Genomic DNA, 20,484 nt, shown 5'->3' on the forward strand with positions numbered 1-20,484 from the left:
AAAGGCAAAGAGCGTCCATGAACCACAGCATCATACTAAATGTTTATCAGAATAGCAGAGGGTTGAACGCAGCCCATCACATTTACCACACACATTGGGCTCCTCCAAACCCAAACAACAGATACGTTTTAGAGGGCAGTATCCAACTTGGCACACTACATGAAGAAAAGCTAAGATTTTAAAATAACAAAACAAAACACAACTGCATGCCACACCATGATTGACATTCTGAAGACTGAAACCATAAGGAAAAAAACGAAATGCATAATAGAGTTTTTGTGCCCCATTAGAGTTTTCACTGATACACTAAGAGGAAAATTAGGACTTACTCCAAAGATTTGACCTTCTTTAAAGCGATCTATGTCACAGCATCCATCCCAAGTAACAACTACTGTTTTCCAGATGGTCTTGTACATTAAAAGCTTCAAACTGTTTCCGCATCATCACCACAGCTGACTGTCTGCAGAAGATTTTAAAACCGAGCTGTCAGAGAGTTTAGAGTTAAGTAAAGTTAAGGTGTGCTGGACCTTAGCACTTCATTGAATCACCACAGCAAGATCGCCATTCCCCATACTGCTGGAGAACTATAATGGGGCAATGAGCTAAAAAGCAAAGCAAACAGATGCAATAACATCTCAAGCCCACAACCACTCCCAGAAGACAAAGTCTTTAAATTCTGGTAGAGGTCTTTTTGCTTCCTCTCTCCTTTTCCCTGAAATAGCCAGGCTCAAGGCAGCCCAGGCAGGTGACCTGTCACTCTGCAGAGCACCGTGTGACCTCGAGAAAAGGAAGAGTGGCAGCAAACAAGATATCGAGATAAATGAGGTTGGATCATGAAGGTCAGCCAGTCCAACACCCTGATCAAAGCACGGCTATGACTTCATGGCAATCACATCAACCCTATGCTCTCACTGTTCCAAATTGTCACTTAATTGTGGCTTCTGTCTCAATTCCCAGTTGAGAAATGCAGTGAGAAAGCACTGCTTGGCCACCAGAATGAAGTCAAAGTCATTAGCAGTTGCAAGGCATTCCAACTTGGGAAGAAAAAAAAAAGTGAAGACAGTAAACAGCGATTACTGTACTTAGAAACCTTGTGATAAGGATGGAAACAGGCGCATATTGCAGTCAACTTCCTTTCTTTACTTAAAGGAAATTTATGAAAAAGATAGAGACTGACTTTTTACATGGTCTGATAGTGACAGGACAAGGGGGAATGGTTTTAAATTAAAAGAGGCGAGATTTCGGTTAGGTGTTAGAAGGAAATTTGCTCAGAGGGCAGTGAGGCCCTGGCACAGGCTGCCCAGAGAGCTGCGGGTGCCCCATCCCTGAAAATGCTCAAGGCCAGGTTGGATGGGGCTCTGGGCAGCCTGAGCTGGTGGGGGCAGAGTTGGATGAGTTTTAAGGTCCATTCCATCTCAAGCCATTTTCTGATTCTATGATTTCAGTAGTGCACATGCACTGACAAATGAACACAAATGCAGCGTTCTCCTGCTGTGCTGGTACAAAGCACGGAGTACAAGCACACGTTGCATGCTGTTGTGGCTCCATTAACAAGGCCCCCACACCCAGTCCACAGAGGCAGCAGCTCAGGTCCCTTTGCCAGGCTGTTTGCAGATCAAGCAGAGTAAGTGCTGGGAGAGGAACAAACGGGCCCAGAAAATGCAGTGAACCGCCCAAGATGCAACCATTGCGTCCCCACCCACACAACTGCACAGGGTGCCACCCAGTGCCACACAGCATCGGTGTCCCCATGGAGAAGCAGTGTCCCCTGCCCATGCAGGAGCTGCTCAGGGTGCCAGGCTGCCCGGGTGTGCCAGGCACCAGCCAGGCACTGTGGGATTACGTTATTTCATTGCTCAAAACAACCCGTCACCGGAGCTGCGTAGAGCTTAATTATATAAATAAGGAGATCTGTATAATGTTCCTAAACCAATAATGAAAGAGATGGTCTAGTGATGCAACAAAAATCTGCAACCCAGCGCTCAGATTACAGGCTGTTGCACAACAGCTCGAGCAATTCAGCACTTGGGCAGCTAGCTGCAGGGTTGTACTGAGGATGATGTTTTCCCAGAGTCACCGAGATGCACCTGCCTCCCCTACACCAGCAAGGGAAAGATGAATGGGAAGCACCCTGCTCTAGCAGCAGTGCCATCCACAGGAGATGCTCCAACACAAACACCCCCAGTCGTCTCCCAGATTTGCATCCAAATTTGGGTACATCCAAACAGACACATCCAAAGGCTGTCCAAGCAACAGAGCTCTGCTGTTTCCAGCGCCAGGTCACATTACAGAGGTGGCACTGCTCAGCTCCAACCTGCTGCTTTACAACTGCTGCGACTTCTGCATTGCTGGGCGATCTCGCTCCCAGCTGCGGCCCTATCTAAGAAAGCATTATCAGCACCAGGTCAGAGAGATATCACCCATTGACTGTGACAATAAATGTGGCAATTTAGCTATTTGATCAGCACTCACAGCATGAGCAGTTTATGCGGAAGTGAATGTCCATATCCCAAGATAGATGAGAGGGTTTTCTTTTCCTGAGTAGGCTCAAATACTTCCAGATAATATTGATCTCTATTCATAGCATAGTGTAAGCGGGAAATCATTTGGCTTGAAATGGCTTTTCTGCTATATTGACATCTTACATCAATAAGCACAGTACTGAATTGCAGCTCAGCAGCATAATTTTAGTTATTTAGTTATTTTTGTAAAGTAGTCAGATAAAAAACACTGTACCAGTGCCAGGGCCAAGAAGCATTATTTGGGCTTTCAAAATCAGCCAAGTGCCACAGTCAGTGCAGGAACCGAATGCTGACAGACTCCAGAACTCACTCCCACGTGTTTCCTGTCCTGTAGACCATCCCTGCTGTCACACTGGGGCTCAGTGGCCACTCTGTGGGCTGTGGCCGTACAGCTGGCGATGAACAAGGCTCTGTGCAGACAGAAGGAGAGGGCAGAGCTCGTAGGTTTTATTTTATAGATCACTGAGGACTCGGAGAGAAGCCTCCAGGTGCATCCCGCACTGCAGAGTTGTTGCTGGGCGTCCTCCATCCCAGCCCCCGGGAAACAGTTTGAGCAAGTGGGCATTTCACTGCCAAAAATACCACTGAGTACACAGCAGCAAAGTTGGGAAAACTACACAGCGTTTGTCCTTTGTTTCCTTTATGTACAGACCCATTTTTGCCCCAGCAGATCTTATTGCAGGGCGCTGCTCTGAGCCTTTTGCAGCCGCAGCAGATGGGGCAGCTCACATCAGATGGCTGAAAGCAAACTGTGCAGTCATGGAGAGTCTTTCAGTGGGTTGTCTACTTTACTTTCATGTAACTTTTTTTTCCCCTCCTCCAACAAGAGAACTGTTTTCATTCAGATGCTTTTGTATTTTTGCCTTGCCTCTCAAGAGGCAGAGGCTTGCAGCAAGATCTTTCAAAGCAACAGGTCATAGCAACTCAGCGTATTGCAAGCAGAGAAGCAAGGGACATCAATAAATAGCATTAGCTCATTGTACAGACCTTGCTCAACAACCAAATAGCCAAGTTGTTCAGTAACTCCTAGGGAGGAAGCAAAAGAAGACTTCCAAAACAAGTCAGCAAACATCCATGTAACCTATGTCCAAAACATGGACAACAAATACTGCTTAGAACCATTCAAGCACCTGCCACTGCATTTCTCCTCCCAACCACCCCCTGCAGCAAAGCTTCTTAGGTTAAAACAATGAAAGCAGTTTTCACTCTGTAGACTTCCCCTCCTTCTTGCAGGTACAGCAAAGGATCTCGCTGATCAATGCAATGAGCATTGCAGGAAAAAAGTCAGCATTACAGCTGACTGTAATTGCAGCACACACCCTTTGGCCAGTACACCTGTACCTGCCCGCTTGTGCAATACCCTGGGTGTCAGCAGTACTGGCGGGTGCTACCCAAGCACGAGCACAACAAAGGCACAGCCCGCAATTCCACGTGCACATAGGGTTTCCAGTGTCTATCTGCCCATCTGCACCTGTGTAAGTGGTGATTCACCCTCTGCAAGCACAACCCCATGTTGTTTGGATCTCCCTTTTGCCATATTCCTGCAGTTGATGCTAATCTGTTCGCACACTGCCTGCCTTCCCCAGGACTTGTCGTAATCCTGCACAGTAAATAGGGTTAGCTTGAGCAAAACAAAACAAGCCACCAATGATATTTAACTGGTTTTCCTGAGCTGAGAGGGACTCATCAATGGCACATACAGCCTTTTCAATACAGCGTGATTATTACGACTGGTAAAGATTTTGCTCCTTGTTTTGTTTCAGCTGACCATAGCCGGTTTGCAGCACCATGCATGGTCACTGTCTGACCTAGGGCATTTTTAATTGCTATAAAAAAAAGGGAAAAGGGACAAAACAGTCCATAGTGATAATGGCCACAGAAAGCCAAACACATTGCTGAAGTCCACCTAGCTGACAGTCCATACCATCAGTAAGCTCAGCAGCAAAAGTAGTACTCATTGAACTACCACTGCTTGGGACAGATACCTGTCCCTACAGGTGACCATACACAATGGCCAGGTCAGGGTCCAAAACACTTGTCTATTTTTAAGACACCAGTCTGCTCAGTACCTTGTGATTTTATTCTGAAGGGAAATGCTCTAAGGCAGGGACAACACCATCATATTTAAACGTTGTTCTTAGCTTGGGTCAAATACCTTATTCTCTGAGCTTTTCATTTGTTGATGCTTGAGTTATCTTTTTCCAAGGTAACAATTTCACTTCTGCTTCGTTTTTTCCCTTCCAGGTGCCCTGCCCTGAACAACAGCAGACTTCAATCTAGACGTTACTCCACAGATAACATCTGTTGCTAAACACCCTTTTTCTGATCTATACTTACAAAGTGCTCCAAGACATGCCCCATTAAAATGCTCACCATGACGTCTAAGGGCACACACACTTTTTCCATAGCACAACTAGAACTAGAACTTCATGCCACGAAGAATAGTGACACAGATGCCAGTTCAACTTTTGTATTCCCTGACATGCTTCAGATCTATGAAAAAGGAATGGTATTTCTACAGACAACAGAAAACAAAGGTACTAGAACGGCAGGGAAGGGCTCTTGGCTTAGACCTGAATTCTCGCAGGTGACACAGGAGCAAGAGATTCCCCTGAGAACCTCAGGTGGAGGAAGGACAACCAGAAGCTGATTAGCTCCCAAGCAACAGGGATCTCTGCATGCAAACGTCATGAGTGGCAAAGGGCTAACAGGCATGCGGGTGATTAAGAAAGAATGAAAGGGTGGTGGCTCACAGAGAAAAAACGAAGTTTTTCCAGCGTTTCTACACAAGATTATCATCTACCGACTGACTGACTTTGCTTTTTCTTTTTTCCTTGGTATGTTAGGCCAAGAGATTGTTTGTTTCCGGGCTTTTCTGAAATGATGTTAGGGTCAGAAGAAAGCACGAGGATCATTTAAGTTCAGTTGCTTCTGTCACAGGCTGAAAAATTTCACCCACATTTTCCACTCAAGCCGTAACTTCAGGATTAGGTCCATCTATAAATGTTCACAGGAGCAATTCAAGTTGAACACCAAGTCCAACAACCCCAAAGAATCTGTCTTCAGCAATTTTTCCACAGCTTGGACTACAGCTGTTTTCCTCTGCAAGTTCCACCTCTCAACTGCCAGAGCATCAGGAGTGGAAAGGAGCACAGTGCTACGGCTGGAAATAAAAGCTCAGTGTCGAGCTCAAATCCCATTTTTTGGTGCTCATGAGGGCACTCATCCAGCCCCTTCCGAGCATCACCAAAACATTAAGGTTGGACTTTCCTTTTTCATCCTCAAGGCTACAGAACAAATTAGGAGCCACCCATGACTAAAAGCTTCCTCCACACCTTTGCAGCTGGAATCTACTTTCTCTGACCTATATTTCTTAATAACCTACGTGTCTGCTGGGAGTAAAACACAGGTTCTTGATTTGAATCCTGCCTGCCCCACCTCTGAGGCTCCTCTGCTGGCCACAACCTTTCCTTAAGCAACTGAGGAAATGAAATACAAAACATTGAACAAATGGGAGGGTCAGACTTAAACCAACAAAGACAAGGAAATTGCAAGTTAAGCCTCCTGTTCTGCCCTTGATTCACCTTGTTATGTTCAGCTACTGCTCTGTGCCCAGACACTTCTGCTCTCCTACCACCTGAGAGCAATAGGACAAAGCAAACAGCATGGTTTATGCACAGATGACATTCATTCGTAACAATAGGTCTTAATGCAAAATCATGAGAAACTGTTTTGGAACTTCATGAAGCCAGCCACTTTTCACAACTTGTGACACAGATGGCATTAACTCCAAAAGCCCAGAGCAAAATCAACTTGCCCAGCATTGCTGTCCCAGCCCCACTTATGCCTCTAAAGATAGGGACCTGTTTTAAAGCCTGCCTTCTGCGTGAGAAGACCTGGAGTGAAACTTAGCCACTGTTGAACAGCACAGAGGTGGGTAGAATTGGCTGCAATTTTTATCTGGCTGACATCAAATGAAATAAATCTTACTGTCCCCAAGTACTCATTAATCAATTGCTAGCAATAAGAACTCGAGCCCACCGGAGAGCCGAGGCCTCAGAGTCTTCCGCATTGCTCAGAGTGTGCATTGCTTTACAAATAAGTGGGTCACCAAGGTCAGCAGCAATAATACTGCCTGGCTGGCATTAAACAGGCGGACGAGCTCACTGCTGGATTACAAGAGCCAGTGCTCAGCCCCCTGCAAGATTATCTCATGAGGAAAGGTGAAGAAAGAGTCCAAGAGTAGCACAATCTGCTCCTTTAGCACTCATAGGAAATGTGTTTTCTTTTTCTTTTGGGGCTTAAAGTGTCTGTGTGCACACAGGTGTTCCTATACTACCTTAGAGAAGATGTGGCAGCATCTCAGCGCATCCCAAGTGAGTTTAAGATGAATTTTGGTAGGAAAGCCAGCAAAGGTTTATTCAAAACGTTCACAGAAAGTTTACACAGTTGCAGTTTGTACTGATGAAGGATCAGAAGCTTCATGAATCCAAGCTTGCAAGTTATTAAAACAACAACAAACAAATGCGTAATGCAAAAGGATATGCAAAAACAAACATTACTGTCTTGAAAGCTATTACTGTCATAAATACTGAAACTATTGGAAATAATTAGGGAGAAGAATTTGGAGGTTGGGTTTTTGGTTTGTTTCGCAGTGTATCTGTACAAACATCAGTGATGCCATGCAGTCACAGCTCTTGAGCAGGACAACAGACACAGCCAAAACAGGTGCAGGTTATTTCTGAGCATTTTAGATATTCGTGAAACTTGTACAGAAACGCACTTCAAAACCTTTACACTGAGAATGTGCATATACTGCACAAGCAGGGAGGGATGGGCCAGATATCAAGCGCTGTCACAACTTCAGGAAACACTAAAAGAATCTTTTATCCTCAGCACCCCACGGGAGGAATCCAACGCTGCATATTTTTTCCCAGTTCAGCAGTTGCGTCCTTTCTCAAAGCCTACAAGTTGTCTTCTGATCAGACACTGCTGATTGCTACCATGGGGCTTCTCCAGAATGTTTTCAAGAAGTGCCAAACTACCAGCCCACCAAACAACTTCAAGATACAATTCAAGAGATTGCTCTATTTCTTCTTTATGCTGTCTTTTAAAAGGACAAGTCTTCTCGTGGCAGTTTAAGATCTTAAAGCGCTGAGAGCCTGAAGACAAGAGTACCATTTGGGGGACTGAAGATGTGGAAAACGTGCTGGTAAACTGCTCTGGGAAACATCTGCATTGCACAGGGAACACAAGCCACTCTGAGAATCCAGTGAGGTCCCTGCTTTGCACTTCCTTTCTCAGCTGAACATATTGTTTGCCAAAACTAAGCATTTCTCTATGCCTCCCAACAGTAATTCAAATCCTCTTTTACTGCTAGCCTTTCCCAGGACAATCTCACAATCCAGTCACTGCCAATAGATCTTCCATCACAAAATCAGAGACATCCTTCACCACTACTACTACTAGTACTACTACTACTACTACTACCTCCACAAGAATCCAAGGTGTTAACAAGCAGCACATGCCCAGGGGTGAGGGGAAGGAGGAAGCGCGATAACATTTTTTCCTTGCTATGAAAGTCATCTCGAGCTTCCCACGAGCCTGATTCCGTGCACACTTGCGGTAACGCAGGTTGTGTTACACTTGTCCAATGGTTGCTATTACTGGACCTGGCAAGAAAGCATGTGACACAAAAATGCAGCTACATTTTTGGCTCAGAAGCCTCTAACGAGCCCATGAGTCATGAGCCAAAAGGCCCACATAAAAGCAACGGAGAAGAGTGCAGATTCGTTCTTCTTTTTATTGTGAAGATGTGTGTCTCTACTGCCCAGTCCTGACACACTTATGCACAGTGAAATGGGAAGCAAGTAGACATTATGAGAGGGGAAAAGTCCCTTCCATCAGGTAACACGGGCTCCATCCACCCCAAAGGCACCAGGCACACACATAATGGCCAGGTGTCCTCTGACCACAGAGCACCTGAACCACACAACACCATTACACCAAGATGCACCTCTGAGCAATGCTTCTCTACAGGACTTGGGGTAATGGTTTTTACTTAGCAGAATTCCTCCCAGTGAGCCCAGAACATCTCCGGTGAGAAGAGCTGAGCTCTGCTGCCACACTGCTTGGCACCAGCACATCCCTCACCCTACCACATGGCATCTCGGGAAAGAGATCCCTTAGACAAGCCAAAGAGCCAGCAGCTTGCATTTCTTCCCTTTTGGAAGGCTCCCATCACCGAGCTACCTCTCACACCTAACTTCTCTCCCCTTAAAAACAAGCTGTGATTGTTCTTGTTGGCCACATGAGCTTACTCTTCATCAGCACCCTTGACAATGAACTACTGCAACTAGTTCGAGTCTTTCCTCTCAGGTGCACTGTGTTCCCAGAAGTAAGCTGTCCCAAGGCAACACAAAACAGAGCAACAGGCAGCGGCGGCTCGGACTGGAAGGAAAGTGACCTAAGGCAGACAGAGAACTCTTAGTGGTTTCTGATGCAGAATTTTCCAGCCCCTTCTGAACTAGAGCTGCAGGAGGAAAAAACACTAAATACAACCCTGAGTATTCACAGGGCAGCAAGAAGAACCTTCCTCCAACAAACATCATCGGATGCATCATGGCTCAAATGGAAGGGATGACCATTTTTGCCCACATCCACCTCACCATCCTCAACAGCACCGCAAGGGATAGCTGTGAAGGTTGATGCTGGGCCATTGGGTCTGCAAGGGCTGACAGGAAGTCTCTTTTGGAAACACAAAACAATTTCATTATGAAAAGACAATTCTCAAAAACAGAGCTGCAAGCTCATTCCACATCCACCACCTCCCAGCACTCGTGGAGCAGAGCTGTTACCCCTGTGCACTGGAAGTCACGTACCAAGTCAGAATCACAGGCAATGTTCAACCAGCCATGCCTCCGGTTGGTTAAATATTGCAACACCAAGGTACCTGAAGCTGTCCTTTGGGTGCTCTGTGCTAGGCAGGCTCCAAACACTACACAGAAATACTGCTGTGTTTTGAAAAGCATTGCAAGCTCTGCCAATGCTGTTTATTACCCTTCAGGAAATGACAGGCTCAGTTTCCAGAATGATAAAGTCCAGTGAATTCTTCCTAAAGTGGGTAGAAATCTGAAAGCTTAACAGACATAATAAATAGTGCATTATCTGTATTACAGAGCTGGTCTTACACAAATAAATACATCTAAGTTAGGCTGCAATCTGCAAATCCTCCTTCATGTGAATAGCAGCTCCGACTTTAGTGGGGCTGCTCCCATGAGTCAGAGAAAGAGGGGTCTCCTCTTTTATATTATGTAAACCAGGGACGAATTAAATTCCTCCCACACAAAGATCTCACATAAGCCCTGCTGCCGCTTGCTCCTGGCTCCTATGCTGAACATTCATCCCCATGCAGCTTCAAAAGGTGTAAGCACAAATTTTACAAAAGTTTTTTATTTTTGCATTCCCTCGTATGTAACAAGATTTATGCCCCTTCCAATTAAATATATATATATACACACATATAATCCAAGAGCATTGCTAAGATGTTAAAAGCAGCGAGTATAGAGACTTGGAAGTACTTCTCACCACCATCTCCAACACTAATATTTCTCCCAAGCCCAGGGCTCCAAGGAGCAATTGCACATCAAGACCATATTCTTTCCTGAGCAAATTTATTTGCTGTATGCTTTAGGTAGCATCCAAACCACAGCTCTTCGAAGGTTACTGCAGCACAAGAGCTAACCATAAAGGCTACCAGTAAGCTATTTCTACAGTTCTTACATAGCAGTCACTTTTTCCTTTTCTTTCATGCATTTAATTTAAAATAGCAACCTGCGCACAGGCAAAGTCTTTCAATCTGCACAGTATAGAGCACAATGAGCAGGATTCACAGATGCTTTGAATAAAGACTAGTAATCCATTCCTTTAACATGCTTAATTAAAAAACAGATTAAGCAAAATTGGTTTGTTAGTTGGGCCATGGTTCCTGAAATAAACAGACTGCAATCTTAACAGATTTTTCCTATATATAGGATTTTACCTATATATTCCCAGGGATGCTGGATGCAACAAAGCAGAAAAACTTTGCTTTGTAAAAGGCACCAGTTCAACAAAAACTGTACAACCAGCTTCCTCCTTCCTTCCCTTCCTCTCCCAGCCCTGGGAAAAGCCACGAAATATGAGTTACTGCTGCAGCAGGCAAACATTAATAGCGACCGAAACCACTTCACCACCTGACCTATTCTCCTTTCCCTTCCCCTTATTTTTATTTTAAGAAAACCCACACAATGCCCCACAGAAGGGTCCTGGCATGTCAGAATGTTCCCTGCTACACTGAGCTGAATAAAGACCAAATTTGGGATTAAGAGAAACTCACTGTCTGTTTTAAGTCATAAATGTCCCAGATTAAGATGAACCGATGGACTCAGCGGGACTTCACAATTGGAGCAGTGCCACATATATTACTGTAGGAATAAAAAACAATTCTTCCTGGTTACCTGCTCAGAACACAAGGCTAGCAGCAAGGAGCTGAGTACAGAAAACTCAGTGGAGACTATACCCGCACATTTTCAGCGGCATGCCAAACACTTCAAATTCCACAAGAAAAACCACGTCTTCTGTAACTCGGCTCTACTCCATTTCACTTCGTTCAAAGTGTGACCGACATTAGGAGGCCTGATCAAATTCCTGGCTTTATCCACGCTTGAATTAAGGCCTTGGCTCAGCAAGGGGAAGCAGACTGAGTTACACGAGTTTTTCTTCTTTCAGAGTGTCAGCTGTAAGCACTGGTAACGGGGCTACAGGTAACATAGACAGACCCAAGGAGATTCAGTTCAGTTACTGACAGAAGGGATTTGAGTTTCTGGTGATGCAGGTGGTATTTCTGCATCTCTAGTTAGAGAACCCAGTGCTAAACCCCAGTTTTCATCTGCAGGTGATATATTTTAGGGATACGGTTTAGCAGGCAACATTGGAGGTAGGTGGACGGTTGGACTAGATGATCTTAGAGGTCTTTTCCAACCTTAATGGTTCTATAATTAAGCCTGTTTACAAGTACAGCTTACTCCGATCCAATAAACAGACATTTCTTCATAAATAAATAGATAATAAATAAGAATCAAATAATGCTCAGCAAAGCTGGTTTTCAGCTGGGCAAGAAGGTCAACATGTCCATGGCACCACTGAAGCAACCCAATGGGATAATGGGAGAAAACAGCTCTAATTAGCTTCAAAGGGAAGAAAACTATCTGATTTCCAAAGGACAGACTGCTGAACCCATGGCAGGAAGATCTGGTGGCTTTGGTCAAGTGGGAGGCATGAGCAGATTAGGAGAGAACTGGGGTAGGGAGAACCTGCATAGTCCATCCAAGGAGATACACAGTGGGAGTTGGAAACCTCGACATTTAAGAGCACACACACACAAATGCAATAATATTTTGTAATCCTGCAGCACTTTTAGAGTGCTCCAATTGCTTCATTAATTAAGCAGCAGTACTCACAAATCAGAAGCGTAAGGAGGAGATACAGCAATCTCACTTCATATTTAACAACACGATAACCAAGACAGCAAAGGCTACTTGCAAGAAATCACATATCCTCACTTAATTTCCAGTCCCAAAGAACACTTGCAGTACCCTGCAAGCAGACTGCACAGCCCTGAAAGAAGCCAGTGTTCAGGACTTGAATTTGGGCTCCTTTTGCAGTGTGCAACCCGATGCCGTGTGCACTGTAGGCGCTCCCACTTCAGCTGTCCCGCAGCCATGCCTTGTTCACCAGCCAGCCCCGATGCAGAGGTCATCTTACAAAAGTAACACCAATTTTGGGGGTTGTAAACTGGAATTTTGTGCTGGAATTGTCTATCTGCCTGGTATGATGGCTGCAAAAATTAATCATCTTTAGCAACTTCATCTTGCAGTTCATGTTTTACAACACCAATTTCCCTTAAAAATATATTTTTTTCCTCTAAAACAGATTCACTCATTAGCTCAACCAGACTTGCCAAGTTTTAAGAGGCTACTCCATTTTCTCAGCTGCCTAATTTCACATTCACCTTTACATACAGTTTAAAAGAAGGCAAAAAGTCATCACCGCAAGTAAGTGGGATGTGATGCTTAACATCAAGGCTTACGCTGAGTGCATTTCACAGTACCAGCTGAGAGCCAAGAATCACGAATTCACCCCATGGTACAGGAGAATTAAGGAAGGAAAAGAAGGAAACCTAGCCAAAGCTTGGAGGTATGTCTACCCTTGATTTATACAAGGCTACTAGGAAAAAGCAGATGTGAAGTCGCACCTTAGTTTTATTCAGGGGAAAAGCCAAAGTCTACAAGTTGAACTTATTCTATGCAGTGGCAGACATTGAAATAGAGCAACATTACTCCTTCAACATTAATAAAACATGTTGTATACAGAGCGTTTTTTCGGTCCTTGAAACCTCGCCAACTCATAAGCTTTTCATGGGAATGTTGAAATGGATGTCTACGCGAGCTGTATCCATATGAGTTTTAAATGTTACCACCACTCAGAGGCCAAGGGCTCCCTTCCTCCCAGCCCCTCACACATCTGCACATTTGCAGTTTTTTGAAAAGCCTGATGAGCTAAAGCTCAGAACACTCTCAGTCTGTGAAGATACTGAAAGTCACTCATGAATTATGAGCAGAAGTCAAGACTTCAAGGTATTATGAACTCCTCCACCCACTAAACTCAAGTTCCTTGGAGGTAAAATTTTACATTTTCTATAATAGAAAAACATTAGCTACTTAGTAAACAAAGTCAGAGAGCCAGAGGTCACCCTATTACCCAGAACACTACATTCTCCTCCCCTTCCCTCCCCATGTTCATTATCATCTGCCTTTTCCAAGTCCTAAGCTTCGTTTTTTATAAAGCTAACACTGATTCCCAGCAATACAATGGCTTTGGATGTGCTGGCATTCAGACAGGTGCTTGATCACTTTGGTTGTTGCCTCTAATGGGATAGTTTGAACTTAAATTGAGTTGGAGAACTTTTTAAAAACAAAGGAGCTTCTTGCTTCCCTTTCTAACACATCTAACAGCCTAGCATGGAAACCTCTCTACAGCGTGACGATTTTGGAACTACTCCCATCCTCCAGCCCTCTAAAAGACTTTCTGCAGCAAGCAATCTGCTGCTTTACCGTTTCCAGTTTAAAGGTATCAATTTGGACTCTCCCATATCAAGCCAATGAGGGCAGTGAAGGTACTGTACCAGCAAACCAACACAGTATATGCCATCCCCAACATCTATTCCTCCTACATCTCCCACGTGTATTCTACAACACTAAAACTGAAATCTGTGTCCACTGCAATATATACACCCATTCTGTCACTGATACAAATTTTAAAAGGTTACAAAATTGGTATACAACTAGAATAAAGAAGCGAGCAGAAAGTACACAGCCCACATCCAAGTAGGTCTGTCGCCAGGTCTTTGTGCTGGGAACATCAATATTCTTTGTATATCATTGTAATGCTATAACGTGATGGAAAGTACAGCAATAATAGCAGAGTGGCACGATCCTGGGCTGGAGCAAATGAGAACAAGCCCAAATGTTTCTGTGTCCATGGCTGCTACAAAGGAAGAACATTTGCTTACCTCCAGAAGGCCTCAAGTAGGCAGGGATCTCCAGAAAGAGACCCTCACCTCCACTGCCAACCCTTAAATGAGGGCTGGGAAGGGGTGGATCCTGGCTCCACCCCGTCCAGTCACTCAGTGCATTTCATTGCATGCACCTGAGCTCCCCTGTGTTGGCCCTGCCTTCCCACCAGGTGCTCCATCACTGGTTCACACCATGACTTAGCATTTCCACTACAATCATCCTGATTTATGTTTATTTAGATAACGACAAATATTAGTTTTAAAGTTATATGCCTTGCTTTATAAGAGGTCCTCTGTCCTATCAGGATAAAAAGCTCATACTAAACAAAACAAATTTGTTTATACTACATGTATATCTAATAGGAAATACTTAGAATCCCACATGTCCAAAGCAAGACCAACTCACAGCCTCTCACTGCAAAAGGCTGCAGCCTCTGGCTACCCAGGGGGCAGAAGGGCCACGCGTAGGTCACAAGGTTTGGAAACTCAAGCTGAGAGAAGCTGCTCTGCAGAACGTCAGAGTCCACTGAAAAATGCTGTATCCACACCAAGGCCAACAAAGAAAAGCAAAACAAAAACGAAAACCATGCCGTGCTTGGGAGTGGTGTAAAAGCTAGAAAGCATGGGAGAATTAAGGAAGGACGGAGGAGGAAAGCTAGCCAAAACCCAGAAATACATACGCTTGTGGTAAACACCAGGCTACCAGGAAAAAGCAGATGTGAAATCACACCTTGTTTCATTCAGAGCAAAAGCAAAGGACTACAACAGGCAATCGGCCTCACTTGGTGCAATGAGAAATGATGAAATCAGGTTTTAAAGACAGCAAGACGACCACCTCGAGCCTTTCGTATGTTTTTTGTTATTCACCACTCCCTTATTAAGGGAAGTCCAAAACAAATATATTCATTCTGTTACTCTTCTTACTCATTTCTATCTACAAACACGTACAAGTCAAAGGTTTATTAACTGTAGAGCCTGGCGCTTCGATGCAAATTGATTTCTGTCAGGCATTTTCCATGTCCTCTTGCATAGTCACTGAAGGGGGAAGGAAGAGAAGGGCAGCACTCAAAACTCAAAGGATTACTTACGAATAAGCTGGAGCCCTATAAAGTTGGCTATTGAAGAAAGATAATCTTCTGTAGCTTATGCCAAGTGGGTCAGACAGAGGAAGAATCTGAGCGATCTTCAAAATCAAAGCAGATGGGGAAGTGAATAAGTGCCTATGTGAGCAAAGAGGAAACAAGCATCTGTCCATTTTAGCTTGTTCCAGAGGTTCAGTTTTCTATACACCATCAAAAAAGTCAATCATTTAACTGACAGGAACAGAAAAAGCTGACTTCTGATACAAATACTGGGAGAAATGCATAATAGCTACATAGCTATTGCTATCTGTGCAAAAAAAAAAAAAAAATCCTAGTGTCTGCAGATTGAAACATTGCCCAGCTGGGTGGTAGGAAGACAGGTAAGGTGGAGGAGAGGTGCTAAGAAGCAGACTTCAAGAAATGCTTCTTCCTTGGCTTCCAAGGCAAAAATTATCTTAAAGTTCTTAATCATTAATGCTTCAGTGTTATTAATGTAAATAATTACGTGGCTGTAAAGTAGGCTACAATTAAAGCATTTTTTTGAAAATCAACACAGGAGCTTGTAGCCAATTTTTTCCACTTTGAAATTAAAAGAAGAAAAAAAAATAAGACAGTAACAGTCCACACATGCCACAGAATGAACATATACTGCATTCCTCAAGAAGCTCAAGTTGACCTCTTGGTCCTTTCTCAGGCTTTACATTGCTAGACAAGATCTGGGCCAAGAGCATTTCCATACCCAGGGATGCATCTCTGTCTTGGACTAACCCCATCACTCAAGTGGTGAAACCTAAAACCAACACATCTCTCCCACGGTTGCGCTTGTGGAGCTCGGAAACCCTGCATCTGCCTCAGCGAAATAAAAAGACCACTGGATGCCAAATAAACAGCACACTAACCATACAACAGTAGCCGCTCCAGTCAGCATGCTTCATGCCATCCACCACGGGTGATCAATTTTCTATCAGAACCTCACTTCTCAACAAACAATTTAAAAGAAAAAAATATTTCATACTTTGAGGAAAGAAAGCTTGTGCAAGCTGACAACATGCAGCGTCTTTTGGATTCGTACCAAGGAAGGACTCCCTTTCCTCTCCACATTCCTGAGAGTTTTGCAAGCTTTCTGGAATCAGAAGAACCCTGATGGAGCACAGAAATAATTTACAACATTGCTTTATTACCAGGCCCTTTTAAACTGACAGTGGTGGGAACAGCAGCAGAAGAAAAAGTTCTGAGTGGTACAGTTTGTTAGGGAGACACAGAGAGCTCAGAACACACGAGGTGGCACTGAGGGACATGGTCAGTGGGCATGGTGGGGGTGGGCTGATGGTTGGACAAGATGATCTTAGTGCTGTTTTCCAATGTTAATGACTCTATGGTCTTCCATTGAGAATCTCTCTATGAGCAACAGGCATCCTTCACTTTTGTTAAGGAGTCGGCCACTGACTCTCATCAGGTGTTGCACTGGTTGTGCTCAATAGCAGGAGAACCATCTTGCTTTATGCAACTTCTTACCACGACAGCTACCTTGCTAACAAACACATCAATCTGATGACAACTTCACATGTTTTAAGCAAAAATTAAAAAGTCAAGGATTCTCCCTTAACCTCTTCCCCTCTCTACACAACAACAAATGTTGAGCTTGAAGGGCCATGTAAAGTTATATTTACTGCAATCAGTCTTTATCCCTACACTCTAGTACAGGGGTGGGGGAAAAAGGAGTAGAAAAAGGAAAAAAAAAAAACCAGAAACAACAGCTTCTTAACAGCATTTCCACAAAGGGATTTTTTTTCTTCTATACGATATGTGTCTTTGACCTGGGTCAAACACAGCAGCGTGGCGAGTTGAAAAAGGATCACCTGATAAAACCGATTCCCTCCGGCGCTGCAGGAATGACAGCTGAGCACCCTGCCCACAGCACACGCGGTCAGAGCCTTCTGGAACAGCACACGGTCTGTGTCAGCAGAGCAGCACTCGTACAAAACTGAATTAAAATTGAGGAATAACGACCCTTCGGAAAGTAGGGCTTCACCACACTTCCACTGTATCAAGGAACATCTCAGATATTACAGCCGGTGCAAAGAAAAAATTATTAAATCAAAGGGAGGAAAACAGTGTCAGCCTCATGCGCATTTCGTTGCTGAACGATGACAGTGTTTACCTTTCTAGCATAACGCATTACCGCTCTGGACTCAACTTTAAAGCCGAGTACACGACAGGATTAATTATGTCCTTTCCTCTTAACTACCATTCCCCGGGTTATTTATTAGCTAGCTCTGCACATATTCATAGATGTGTCTAATATACAAAGTTAAAAGGCTCTGCTCATCTGCTGGATTTAAAGCTGCTGCCTAACGGCTCTCCTGCTCTGCAGGACCAATCTGAGGAGGCACAAACACCAGGGAGAAGCAGACTGAAGCAAAGGTCTTATTCGAGACTGGATTAACTTTACTTCATTGAGGCCCGTATCTCAAAGGACAGCGGCCAGCAGCTTCCAAGCTGACCATGCCCCAGAAGGGGATCAGAAGGGAGAGGGGGTGGGTACAGCCCTGGGCCCAGGGGCACAAAACAGAGAAAAGAAAACCCTTACACAGACACTTCACAAAGAGCAGCAGATCATCTGTAGTTGTAAGCACAGACGCTAGGATGCTCTATTCCCCTCTGATGACTGCAGCCACTGTTTGGCCTCATCCAGGATCACAAGCAGCTCCAGCTAACACGCCAAATAAGCTGCATATCTACGTGCAAACTTGTTGCCTCGCATCAGGGGTCAACAACATCATCCCTGCATCACAAGAAGGAAAACGGTACCTTTAGGCACAGCAGCTCTCTGTTGGCCCTTCTCATCATGCGCACCACTGCTGGGCTGGAGGTGAGCTCATATCCTCCGTTACTTAAAAGTGCAGCAGCAAGGTTTGCAACGGTATTCACAAATAAACAAGAACGTGTGCTTGCCATCAGCCCTCAGAAAGCCTGTTTGCCACCAGACAGCCTGGCTACAGCATTTCAGAGCTGTAGATGGGTTTGAGAATACGGAAACGTGCAGGGATGGTATTTGATTTCTCCCATTCTTACAGACAAAATAGATGAATTAACACGCATATCTTGAGCATACTATGATTTGTCTTCCATGTCAAAAATTCTTTCCAAGAACTGTTGAGGGAATAAGGGAAGAAAAAGGGATGGAGAAAAAGTAGCATGCTTTCATTTCCTAACAATATGATATTAAGCAATGCCAACAAAGCAGACATCCAAAAAAGGCAAAAAAAAAAAAATTAAAGCAGAGAAACTCTTGGAAAAATAAGCTTTTATAAATCGATAATATCGTGCAGTAATACACAGATGAAAGCTGTATTTCATTACTCTGCACCAAGTCCACTTCATCTGATTAAATTAATAAATGAGGTCCTCTTGTCATACTACAGGCATTATCCTACTTTTGCTTACTACATCCTTCTAGCCTTAACCACAGCACACGCAGTGCAGCTGGTCAGCAGCTCTCAATTACAACACAACATGCACAAGAATTTAGATAGGGGAAGTGATTCTAAAAAAGGACCCATAAAAAGGTCTTGCTTCATTTACCTAAGAAAAGACAACATTCGAGAGTTTTCTACTACTCAAATCCAAGAAAAAGAGTCTGAAACAACACAGAAAAGTGCAATATTTTAGTAAGCAGGATAAAACTCTCATTCAATTGGTATAAGAAAAAGGAATCCATTCCGAATCACACTGCATTTCAGACAGCAACTTGTGACAAAAAGCTGCTCCTCAAAGCAGCAAGCATATCAGAAACAACAGGACATTTTCCACTGGTGTTGCCAGTATTATACCAGTGCAACTCCTCAAACGTCGGCTTGCGATTGAACTGGTGCTATGCAGCAGACAAGCCAGGCCTAGAGCAATTAGCCAAGCTGCAGTGCAAGAACTTATCATGGGAATAAAAAGCAGACTGCTCAAAAACACAGGACAGTTACTGGCAGCATCAGCAGGAGTACGAGGGCACTAGCAGGCCTCCTCGCAATCGCTGCTGCACAAAAGTTCACCCAAGGCTTGTTAAGGCTCATGAAACCAGACTTCAACAACAACAGCAAAAAACAACCGGCTGAGTATGGATGACTGCAGGCCCCAAATCAAAGAGGGAGCTGATGACTATTTAAGAGGAAAAAGTCTTTGCTTGTTTCGAGATTAAAAACTCATAATTCTGGCCCCAGCTGAAGCACTATCATTCACCAATCTGGTACAATTTCGTTGGGCTGATCCTGTGCTCAGACAGACAGGCCATTATCAAAAGTTCCTCTATTCATTTTGCTTCCTGTTAGCTAGTGAAAGCCCCTTTTATATGTGCTCCTAGAGAGCCTGTTAAACAGGGAAGACTTTCCGATGCAGAAGATAAGGTGGTCGGATTTATTCACAACAGAAGGAAGGGAAGCTGCACAGGCTGATTACAGCTGCTCCAAAGCAAAACAGCAAAAGTTTGCAGGGCAGAGGTAGAATACAACAGTTTTCTTTAATAATAAGCATTATACCAATAGCATTATTGCTAGAATTATCACAGAATGGCTTGGGTTGGAAGGGACTGCCCCAACCCAAGCACACTACCTTGTACTTGGCCTTGTTGAACCTCATTAAGCTCACGTGGGCCCATTTTTCAAAACTGTCCAGGTCCCTCTGGATGGCAGCATCCCTTCCCCCTGTCATGTCAGCTGCACCACCCAGCTTTGTGTCATTCGCAAACTTGCTGAGGGTGCACTCAATCTCAGAACTCACTCTCAGAATTTTTCAGGTCCTGAGGCTGCTGTGTATTTTCTCCACGCTGCTGTGGTGATATGGATCAGCCCCAACGTCATGGATCGTGGTAGGCCTGTGGCAGGCCCATGGCAGGCCCAGTGCTGCCGACTGGCAACATGGCTCCTCTTGATATTCAAATACAGAATTGAGATTTGTACTTTTTTTTTTTAATTTAGTATTACTAAATACACACGTGGTTGAATAATTCAAAAATACACAAACAAGGTAGAATGGGATATTTCTAGGAGAGGAACAAGTAAAAACATTAAATTAATAAAAGAAAACTCAAACAATACTCAAGGCCGACTGGATAAACCACCCAGAGTAGGAGGGAAGACACTGTCTAGGAAATGCTCTCCAGATTAAGACAGTTCACGTGTAATTTTCAGGGTCAGATCCTGTTCGTGTTGCAGTCATGAGCACTCAGACCTCAGTGGAGTAGGATGGCGATTTCCACATTACTTAACATGTGTCA

At 44.1% G+C, this 20,484-nt stretch overlaps 1 protein-coding gene across 8 annotated transcripts in view; it reads right to left on the reverse strand.

Annotated features, from left to right (window-relative positions):
• The window catches only part of AKAP13 (A-kinase anchoring protein 13), a 197,250-nt gene that overhangs the window by 163,766 nt on the left and 13,000 nt on the right, over positions 1-20,484 (reverse strand). The window contains exon 1 of one of the 8 annotated variants that reach the window (XM_021407537.1): positions 330-431. The exons of the other annotated variants lie outside the window; for them this stretch is intronic. Within the exon in view, the coding sequence (XP_021263212.1) occupies positions 330-416 (87 nt within the window). The 5' untranslated portion in view covers positions 417-431. Of the gene's footprint in view, positions 1-329; positions 432-20,484 lie in introns of those variants that run through there. 8 annotated transcript variants of the gene reach the window in all.

Source organism: Numida meleagris, chromosome 9 (genome assembly GCF_002078875.1).
Source record: "Numida meleagris isolate 19003 breed g44 Domestic line chromosome 9, NumMel1.0, whole genome shotgun sequence".
NCBI classification, from domain to species: Eukaryota; Metazoa; Chordata; class Aves; order Galliformes; family Numididae; genus Numida; species Numida meleagris.